An 11,195-nucleotide genomic window follows, 5' to 3' on the forward strand; every position below is an offset into this window, starting at 1 on the left:
CTACGGTAGCCTCTAAATTGATGCTGTTCGCCGTAGGTATGCGCTAAAATACTCAATTGCAAGTCAAAATCGTGCATATGCACATCAAAATTTATCCCCGATGGAATGGTCTCGAGCTAGTCAAACTATAGTGAGAAGCAAAAAAAAATACCGCCCCCTTTTAGAAGTTATAAATTTACGGTAGTACGATTCCTTAATGCAGGGAGCTTGAGCTCCTCGTCTTGATCTGCTGCCATAATTTCAATATAAACTAGTTTTCCTCATCTACCCGAGGCCGAGGATTCCTTGAGATGTAGAAGGGACGGGGGGTATATGGTGTCATCTACCTATTCACAGGAACATTCGAACTAGCCCCCAATTTTACGGAGATTGAAAAACCTGGCCTTCCGTATATATATAGATATCAGAGTTGCCTAGGTCAACCGGTCGACCTTGCATTGCATCGGGCATTCCAAGAGATCGGTAATTCTCTTCAAGCTCCTGAAATTATGCTCACAATATACAGTATATACTTTATTTCCCGCTAGATTAGTCACAAACCCCCCGTGCAATCAATTCCGAAGCTATCGGCTTCCGCGAAACCCGGAAATTTTTGAAAAATTCGTTCATTCCAAAAAAAATGCAACATTCCACGTGCTGTGATAGTTTATCTAAAAGCATGACTAAACATGTGACTTCAGCGTCCTATCACCAGTGCACGTGACATTTCCAAACTTGGACTTCTTGAACGAGATTATGAGGTTGGTGATAGCTATACCTAGAATGGTCGGCTAGGCGTGTGCGCCAAAAAGCGTGTGTGACATGGGAAACAAACCTCTAAGTTAATCTCTGTAATGGTATACGCGTAGGTAATACCTTCTACTGTTAAATTGTAATATTTGGTAACGAAAATCTTGACTGCTCTCAACCTATATTAGATGGACTACTAGCATCGTAGATTCCTAGCTTGCTTGGTTTTGACTAAATTTGCGATTTTAGTGCTTATTGAATTCAAGTTCATCAAATTGAACAATTAAGTATATTTGCAGCTGCGCACTTAGGTTAGTACCCGTATATTAGATTGATTCCTGCAGGTGTCATCGGGGAAACTTGCATGACCTAGAAGGACTAGGGGGAAAGCTTAAAGACTTTTGGCAAATATGGCGTGAGCTTTTAGATTGACATAGTGCCGCAAAGTTATCTCAAAATGTCATGGTATTCAGAACACCACAAGTTATCTGTGTAGCTGGCGACGAGATAATCTGCGTAGTACCTTACGGAGAAGCCATCATATAAAAACTTCTGAATAATTTCGGGTTTTAAATATGACATCCGCCTTACATTCATAGCAGGCCACATGATAACTTTGCAGTCTCGTAACCAGACTTATAACTTTGAGCTTCAAAATAAAGCTTCAAAATGAAGAGTTCTTCAGACAAAATGCCAAATCCTGGCTGGAACCCGGTTGAAACCTGGCCCGGAGCTGAATCCGTAGTTCTTAACTAGTCTCGGGGCGTCCTTAAGTAGAATATGAAAATACAATCTCTAGCCCCGAGGCTAGACGTAGTTTCTCACCCGGCTCCTAGTCAAACATGCCGCCCAATTTACAGTTCGGTCATATATGAACTCACAAATCTACCTTTAGATTTTGCTATCTCATAAGCTCAATGGCATTGTATGCACATATACTGCCATTTCCAGTAACAGGAATATCCTTGAGTCATTATGTCAGCAATATCGATGGTTATATAAACTAGCTTTTCTAACAGGTGTGACATTATAGAAGTTCGACTATAGCTATCGAAATAGCCCCGCCACTAATTAATTGTCCTCCATCGAATTATTTAGACCTCAGACCGATCGTTCAGAGTGACTTGATTTGTTTTAAAATTGGTATCAAAGCAATTGAAATCTACCAAAACAACATAATCGGCCATATAAAGACTCGGACGCATGGTCGTTCGTTCGACATAACTAAAGTTCAGTTCAAGTAATCCTGAATTCTGAACCACTATGAGGAGTTATGACAAAGAAGAAGTAAAGCCTCGAGGACTAATTAGGGCGGTGAGAAACCCGCATTTCTTCTGGCGCTAATACTTCTATTGAGATCTAATGGGACTTATTCCACCTTATATTGCACGATTTCGGTATTTTTGGAGGCACTACTCCTACCTCGTTTACGAGATAAGCTGACCGTGTTGCCAACGTTGGATATTAAATTGTTCCGAAAGAGGTTAGGGCGGTGGGAGTGGTCTAGAATTGGAAATACAACGTTCAACACACTTTCGAGGCAATAGACTAAATAGGTAGACTTCAAAGACTGATGGAACTAATACGGGAGCAAATATGTAGACTAGTGCTTGAATGGTGGCTAATTTTGAATGAATCAAACAAACTGGCTTCGATTTCAGATACTATCAGGCTATAGCTAATCAATTTCCACACTTTCTTAGCCCCCCCATCTCCTCAGGTAAATCCTTTGACGTAGTGAATAGTTACAGAAAGATATCGGTCAAAAATCAAAAAAAAACCGCAGAAATATCGTTTGCGTACACCTTTCAGCCGCTATAACAAATACATTTGCTTTGTGCTATAGCTGTTGGCTCTGCGGACGGTAATCTTCATAATATCCATGGGGGTAGTGGCCTGGTCATGGGCAATCTAATGCCCCCCACGCAACAATACACCAATAACATTGACACAATCTTGAAGAGTTGGTGTTTCCGTGCCTTCTTTTATGTAAACTGCAATTGAGCGATCGGTGACAGCATGATTTTCCATGATTGCCTTAGAAATTGGGTCCCAGCTGTTCTCGAGGGTTACGATTCTGAGCGTTGGCTTTTCCGCTGTGCCCAGCTCCCACTTGCTTCTAATGAACTCGCATGCAACAGTGGATCTCATAGCCTCGCTTATGGCTTCGATTAAGATGATCAATGAACGAGCATGTATCTCCACTGAACTTGGGGCGCCCTTTTGTGCGAGTGCGTTGACGGCTCCTTCCGTTGGCCCAAAGCCGAGAGCAATATCTCTTCTTGATGCATTGGCTTTTTTTTCGAGTGTAGTGTAGTGGCCGTCATGTGGCAGGGCTTCGGAACCTTGGATAAGGTGGGTATCTGAAAATTCGTACCACCTCGTCCGGTAGCTAGGTAGGTATCCGATCAAGTAAAGGTTGTCTCTCCGAAGCCTTACTGTTATTAGATTTGTTGTAGTCTTTAGTCCAACGTCAATGAAGTCAGCGGGATTCGCTGTTTCTGCAGGGAGGACGCCGAGGCCATGGACTACGCGATCACCTGCCGCAGCACTTCTTCGTAGGTCCACGATGAGGTTGAGGTATGCTCTAGCCCCCGTGCTGCCGGATTCGACGTCTACGTGGAATGTTTTAATGACCATGGTTGTAACTTTTCTTTCTTTCTTTCTTTGTTAACAAAAAAGGTGCCCTGATCACAGAGTATTAATGAAATGTTAAAGAGGAGAAAGATGATATGGAATCAAAACTCGAAATCAAAGAAAGATCAATTATGAAATTGGGAAATTTGGAAGTGGGTAGTGCAAGTGGCGTGAAGTAACACTCGGTTTGTGGATATATGCCTAAGCTGGTATTCTCAGATCTCTGGAATGAGCCAAATTCACAGACAATGCACTCCTGGCCGCCTTATTTATAGAGAAAGAAGCCCCCCGTATCGGTGGTGGCTATATCCGACTGCGACCAAGATTTTCAAAAGCCGATGCGGGGTCCGTCTCATTGGCCCCATAAACTAATACCATCAAGATCTTCACTTCTTTCGTCCGACTTGGAACTCTCGATATGTGCCTGATATCTTAGCACCAGTCTCATTACAAGAAAGCGGCACACTCTTATGCAGGATTAACTGCAAGCTATCAAAGATCTACTACATAGTACTAGAACCATATGGAGTTGCCAACACAGAGGAACATTGCCAAAAGAGCCTAGTCCTGAGGCGGGCACTGACCCCGCCGAGCTGAAGTTATGGTGACGAATAATATGCTCTGGCGTGCATATGAGGTGCATTAATAGCTCCCGCTAGCTCTTCCGCCTTTACTTCGAGGCGAGCCGTCCCCGCCCTTCCGGAGTAACTACATTGGTCAATCGGGCAAGTCTTTGTGCGATCATGATCGATAAGTCAGCGATTGGTATACATACTATACTAGCACAACTTGGAAGTGTAGAGCACTGTAGATCTACTAAATTTACGGGAAGCACCTCTAATCAGTTAAATTGGCGTCTTCGTTGTTGAAAATATTGGAATACATCGACAACAATTTGAGTACTTGTATATATGTGGGGTTCATTGTCGGTTTAAGTCGCATCCATTGCTTCTTGGACTGGACATGTTTTCTTCCTAGGGCTAGGAATCTTTGATTAACTTTCCATGATATTCTAGCCGATCCTAGATGGAGGTTTCGGTTGTAACATCGGTTGTACTTACATTGTGTTACGAACTCCTCGGAATACCCCCCTCCCTTCCCCCTTCCCTTAGCTCGACCCGTCTCTGATCCACTACCCCTCTTTTCAACAGGCATATGCATTGCAAAATCACGAATTCCCTGATTACGACAATATTCTTATGGTCATTTTCGCTTCCACCCAACATTAATTTCCAGCCAACCAATACGCCTATCTGCGGGCTCGCTCAAACTCGACTTCGCACTCGGGGTGAAATGCATGCCAAAAAGCTCCACCTTACCAATCAATGCCCAAATGCGATCGTAAGCCGAGAATAATTACCCCCAAAGTAGAAGGAGTTCTGCGCATCGCTTGACTATAGATGCACATCGATATGATATCTATCACTTTGTGATGAATGTTCTTCAACTCATGAATCCAGTTCATATGCATATGAACAAACCCCGCATTGACGTCTTTCCTTCACTAGTTAGATCCTAAAATATGAAATGAACTGCGAAGCTAGAAGGCTTTTACTGTAGTATAGTAATATGAACTCGTAATATGAGATTCCCTCTACTGTATACAGACTTCTGAAACTTTGAATTGAGTTTTCAAAGATATATATTTGTTCACTCGATCCTAAACCCATAAATCTACGCTCGCCCTCACATATAAAGTTAATTCGGTAGTATATTGCGTAAAGTATTAATAGTAGCATTGGAGAGTCATTGGCCGTGGTAGACTGATCAATTGATCAAACTGATCAGGCCATCGGTGCAGCATCCTTCGTTGTGGTCTTTTATTGAAAAAGGAAGAGTGCCTATATTTCTAAATATTATAACACTCCTACAGTGTAATATTATTTGAATAGGATGGTATATCAAGCCGGTTAAAAGCCCTTGAAGTCGATGTGTCGTGTACGGTGTCAGCCAAAAGGGTACGATTTATCTACTGATATGGCTATTTTGAATTTTAGTCATTGTAACCTCCTCCGAACCAGCCTACTCCTTACTTGAGTATCCGCCTACCCATCAGTTTTCCCATTGATATATACTCTAGGGGTTTTTGATGGGGTTTTGGGACCACTTTAAAATTTTAAGACGCTACCCAACAGTCTAGTTGAGATGTCTTAATTGTCCCAAGGCAAATTTAAGACGGAATATTCGTCATGGAAAACTCTCGGTTTCTGCTACGGTATATATATATATATATATATATATATATTGTCAGTCGATGCCTCAGTAGCTACGGTTGAAAAACCTGGCGGCGGTGAATCATATGTATACATGTTTACAAAGAATAATTATCCCGATGTAAGAACTTTGCAAGTTAAGCGCTTTGTATCAATATAACAATACACAACTCTCTTAACTTAAGAATTTTATGCCAGTACATAACTCTCTTAACTTAAGAATTTTATGCCAGTACATAACTCTCTTAATTTGAGAAGTTTGTGTGCTTTTATAATATAATTACCTTGGTATACCAACCTTACATAGTAATCTTGATTTGAGACTATTTTACCGTGATACAATATAGGCTTATAGTTGCATGGGGCAGCACAGGCAAGGGATATCAGATACTGCTACCTGCTACCTTATACACGCCACTATTCTGGATTGGGAATAATTGTGTCTTTTTGATGGGCTATATACGCTATATATAGCGCTATGTCATACCTCTAGACTTTGGGAGTCAGACGCTCACATACCGATCAAAGCTCGGATTCGTAGTATATAGCCAAGGTACTACTATTGGGGGGACCGTCAATTACCTAGATATCTAGACACCAAATAGTATCCGACAGATAGCCTAACTGTCATTCTGCCATTCCTAGTAGTATAAGAAACTTCCAAGGTAAACTAATTTTTACATTAAGCTACCACATGTATTTTGGGTTCGGGACGCCCAAAGACCACATATATTCGTCCACCAAAGCCCTCGAAAAAAGGGCTAAACGCCTGCCATGAGGACATAGCAAATGCAAACATCACACCCAGACGAATGCGCTAAAAAATGTACATATAGACTCCAAACCCCGCCTTAAGATCATAAACGCCAATATGATTGTGACTTGCAGGTATACATTATATGCCGTAAAAAAAAGAAAGGAAAAGAGAGCTGAGTAGTGGTACCCAACTTTGAGCAGCCATGGAGTCCCTCGGGATTTGGGTGCTTAGTCCCCGTATCGGGAGGTCCCGTCACAATTTACTTTCCAATATATCATCCTTGATGCCAGTGTCTGCAAAACTTGCATTTTCTTTTGTCAAGTAATGGTCTAGGATCGGTATAGTAAACGAAATAATGGGAATGCGTACGAAGGTATCTAGATGGTTGGATCCTAGTTCCAGCGGGGTTGTCCATGGAAAATCTTCAAATAGCCGGGAATAGCCCAGTAGCATGCGGATAGGCTAAGGCTAGGAAGAAATGCTGGCTTTCTCAACCCAGCTGATTAAGGTCCAATCCAGTTCAAAGTATCCTTTAGTGCGTTGCAGTGTTTCTAGACGAACCACTGTTTTTATAAAGAATATGGCAGTGCGTTTCACTTTCGCGATCTTAACGATCTTCCAGATGACTTTTTAGTTATCGGGGTGGCACCTCCAGGATTTGTTGTTGAGCTGGTGGCTGGTGTTTTCCCTTTTACTATCTTGGGCTTGGCAATAGCGACGAGTGGCTTCATAGTAGGAACAGCTGATCCAGGGGTCCTTGTTATTGTGGACGCAACCGTTCGGAGGCCCGGCGTAGCAACCCCAGGGCCAATAGGTTTGCCGGCCGCAGCAAGTTTGTTTTTGAGAGTGGGCATCGATTTTGAAGAAGGTACGGTCTTGACAGGTGACGATGTGGGGAATGGGGCGTTGAAAAATTGAGTGGGAGATGTTCGAGGGATGAGTTTGATGGTTGATTTTGGAGCAATTGCACGTGGTGGAGAGGATGATTTGATAGGCGACGGTGGGCGAGCTACGGCTCTTATTGGTTCTGAAGACTTCACCGGAGACAGGGCACGTTTCTTAGCTACCCTGAGAGGCGAAATCGGTCGTTGAGGATTGCTTAAACGACGAACGTCTTCAATTTCCTTGACGGCCTGCTTGGCTTCAACTTCCATCTTTTGTTCGGCAGCGGCGACGGCTTGGTCGTATAGATCGCCCATTTTCATGTTGCGCATTTTGTAAGGGATTCTACCCACACGAAGCTCAATACCTTGGCGAAGCATTTCTGCTTGAAGGGTATATCGCTGCCTCAGTGCTTTGGCACGTCGTTCCACTATCATAAGTTAGTCATCGGAATATTTTACAAGCGAGACGATGAAATAAAGGAAATAAGGGATTATAAGAGCATACCTTCGTATCTGATGTTCTCTATCAGACGGTCCTTTTCAAAACGTGAAATCTTGCGGGTACCGGCTCTTCGACGTCTCATCTCCGTGCCAGGAGTCTGAGGGATAATGGCCTGAGTGACATCGTCGTTGGCTTCTTCATGACGGACAAGTCGGGACTCTGGTAGGCTCGGCGGTGTTATGGCCCTTATCGAGATCTGATTAAGCTCATGGGCGATAGGAGAGACGGGAGAGACGGGAGAAGAGGGACTGATATGTCTATCAGAAGGCAATTGAGGGGTGACCACGGCCATGTTGAGATTAGGTCTATTCAGAGGTTTAGGAGTCTGTTTCGAATTTTGACGGATGATGGAAGGTTGAAATTGTTTGGTAGGAGACTTGGAAAGAAAAGAGTCCGGGGGAGGGGAGTTTCTGGAGTTTATGGGGCGGGTGGCCTTATTTCCCAGGGGGTTGGAGCGCATGTTGGAGGAGATTGAAGGTGCAAGCGGTTTTGTTGTGGTGGTGGTGGGACGAGGGTGGGATTGTACAGACGTGTCGGATGAAAGGTCGTCTTCGCCCTTCTTCTTACGTCTGAGAGGAGGCATTATTGTGCTGCCGGATACTTGAGTATGAAGATTTTATATATACACGCCGAGAAGACGCGTTAAGCAGCGATGATGGTAGTATATGTATATAGTAAGTACTAGGATGAAATGATATCTGATATTGGTCTGGGATGAGGTTGAGCGAGGTTGAAGTCTTTAATTAACAAACGATGGCGGTGTTGTTGTTCCCGTTGTTCCCGTTGTTGTTGTTGTCAGGCGAATCAAAACAAATCACCAATCGAAAGGTCCTAAACTGCGCGACTGGCTTTTATATCCGACTCATAAATCCGATGTCTATCTCTAGATACTTATCGCCGAGCGCCACATCTGGATCTATATCTTAGCATACCTCGACAATGATATCTATACCTTACCTACACCTTACGAGGCCAAGATCATAAGACTTCACAAAAAGCCATGCCGACAGAATCTAAGTCAATAAATACTTACTTATTAAGTACTTAGGTATATAATACAAGGCCTGCATCTTATATCTGTGGCTGGTGCTATCGTTGATATGCTCGTGGCTGTGCTAATACACAGTACCTATCAGGCTTGGAGATGCTGTGTTGCTCCCCTGTCAGTCCAACCAGAGCTTCAAACGCCCTCCAAACCACCACTCACCCACTCACTCTAACCGACCGACCCACCTTCAACATCCTCACCACCAACATCACTACTCCTCTACCATCCCAGCCCCATCGCAAATAGCTTCAACTCCTATTGTCCCTCAATTCTCCGAGCCCTAGTTCCCTATAACACGAGAATATATCCATCATGGTGCTCGAGGCGACGATTATAATGTGTGTACCTCTCCTCTCCATCATAGCATCTTGCGTCTATGGAATCCCACTAACTATCTAAACAGCGTCGACAACAGCGAGAGTAGCAGAAATGGCGACTACACGTAAGCCACATCATAAATACCATATATATCCTCCGGTTCCAATGTTCTGACACGTAACAATAGCCCGTCTCGCTTCGAAGCACAGGTCGATGCCGTCTCGCTCATCTTCTCCGCTAAAACCCAGGCCAACCCGGAGTCATCTGTTGGCCTCATGTCCATGGGTGGGAAAGGCCCGGAAGTACTTGCTACATTAACTGCAGACTTTGGCAAGATACTGTCTGGTTTACATTCTACCAAGATTAGTGGCAGTTGTCACCTCGCCACGGGTATCCAGGTCGCTGGTGTACGTCATCATCCCGTTTATCAGCATATACCATCGAGACTCAAAGCTAATACGTGGATACATGGTAGCTCGCGTTAAAACACCGTCAGAATAAATCCCAACGGCAACGGATAATAGCTTTCGTCGGTTCTCCGATCGCTGAAGATGAGAAGAGTCTCATTCGTCTGGCTAAGAAGATGAAGAAGAACCAGATCGCTATCGACTTTATCAATTTTGGTGAGGAAGCCGAAAACACGAGCAAGCTAGAAGCCTTTATCGCCAACGTTAATGCATCCGATAATTCACATCTCGCCACAATCCCACCCGGGCCACATCTGCTCAGCGACCAGCTAGTTACCACACCTATATTGGGTGACGATAGTGGAATGGGAGTTGGAGGACCTGGGGATAGTGGTGCTGGTGGTAGCAGTGGTGCTGGAGGGTTCGATTTTGGAGTTGACCCTCATCTTGATCCAGAGCTAGCCTTGGCGCTGAGAATGAGTTTAGAGGAAGAAAATTCGAGACAGGAGAGGGAGAGAAAGGAGAAGGAGGAGAAGGAGAAAGCTGCGACTGCGTCTGCGAGCTTGGGAACGGTGCCGGAGGAGGATGGGAAGAAGGATGACGATGAAAGTGCTCCGTTACTACCTAAGGATGGTGAGAGCAGCAAGAAGAAGAGGGACGACGACGACAGGATGGATACGGCGTAGTAGCGGGTCTGACTTCTTGTCTTGTCTTGTCTTGTCTTGTCCCACCTTAGTTGTTCGAGGATACACTACTGCTACCGCGACTGCTTTTACTATTACTACTACTGTTGTCCAGTTTTCATGGAAACGATACCAAGAACCACAAACCACCACATCCACCAGACACCACCAAGATCACCGATCACATGGTTTATATACTGAATGATAAGAACTTATTGATTTACTAACTGAAGAACAGAATCTGGGGTGGTGATGACAATGATGTGTATGTATGTGGCTGGGGCGCCAAAAGCAAAGATTCTCGGCTCGCCAGCGTACGGAGGTGGTGCCTGACCCTGACAGACGTCAAGCTTAGCATGCCAACAGCCCTACAAAATCAAGTTAACTTAACCCTGAATCAGCCGGAAGCACCGGATTACTGAAGCTTTGAATTTGCCGATTTTTATCACATCGCCCATACAAAATCGTGGCCCGTCGTGATGTTATATCCGAAGTGATAGTAATAGAATTACCCTATGAAGTTAAGAATCGATGCTGGTCGAAAGCCGCCGAAAGGAAAGAAAGGCTAACAAACAGCTCAGTCTAATTCGCTATTAGTCAAGCTACCCCGGCTCCTTTCCTTAATTAATTTCTCCCGGGAGCAAGTACGTACATACATACCATCTCCATAGACACGTCTCGCCTCGCCTCCCCAGCTGCTGCCCTCCGCCGCCACCCTTAGTTCTGAAGCTGGCGATGTTCTTTCTGTCCTCTTCCATGAATAGAACTTGATCGCCCGCTGCCGTTACTGAACCCCCCACGTGGCCGAACCCTCGAAAGTACCTGTGCTTGTACCTGCGCCTGTCCTGTACGGTAAGATACTGTGCGGGTACGGGGCAGCGCCGACAATCAATTGATTTATTTACCGCCGCCACTATATTTATCCTTACATCTACCACTACCCACAACCTGGCCGCCGCTACTTTCCCCCATCGATATCACCCGTACACTTGTCAACTTCTCTCTCTCTCTATCTAC

At 44.4% G+C, this 11,195-nt stretch overlaps 3 protein-coding genes across 3 annotated transcripts; 1 reads left to right on the top strand and 2 right to left on the bottom strand.

Moving 5' to 3' along the window:
- Positions 1–2,640: 2,640 nt before the first annotated feature.
- On the bottom strand, positions 2,641–3,369 carry AOL_s00078g308 (uncharacterized protein; the record flags this gene model as incomplete). The annotated part of the gene is made up of 1 exon (XM_011123571.1): positions 2,641–3,369. The coding sequence occupies one exon, from the start codon at positions 3,367–3,369 to the stop codon at positions 2,641–2,643; it is 729 nt and encodes a 242-aa protein (XP_011121873.1).
- Positions 3,370–6,929: 3,560 nt separating this feature from the next.
- AOL_s00078g309 (uncharacterized protein) lies at positions 6,930–8,305 on the bottom strand (the record flags this gene model as incomplete). The annotated part of the gene is made up of 2 exons (XM_011123572.1): positions 6,930–7,648; positions 7,726–8,305. 2 exons carry the CDS (start codon positions 8,303–8,305, stop codon positions 6,930–6,932), a joined length of 1,299 nt encoding a protein of 432 aa, XP_011121874.1.
- Positions 8,306–9,082: 777 nt separating this feature from the next.
- On the top strand, positions 9,083–10,181 carry AOL_s00078g310 (uncharacterized protein; the record flags this gene model as incomplete). The annotated part of the gene is made up of 4 exons (XM_011123573.1): positions 9,083–9,108; positions 9,174–9,212; positions 9,276–9,495; positions 9,564–10,181. The coding sequence occupies 4 exons, from the start codon at positions 9,083–9,085 to the stop codon at positions 10,179–10,181; spliced, it is 903 nt and encodes a 300-aa protein (XP_011121875.1).
- Between the last annotated feature and the right edge of the window lie 1,014 nt (positions 10,182–11,195).

Source organism: Orbilia oligospora, assembly GCF_000225545.1.
Source record: "Orbilia oligospora ATCC 24927 unplaced genomic scaffold scaffold00078, whole genome shotgun sequence".
NCBI lineage: Eukaryota > Fungi > Ascomycota > Orbiliomycetes > Orbiliales > Orbiliaceae > Orbilia > Orbilia oligospora.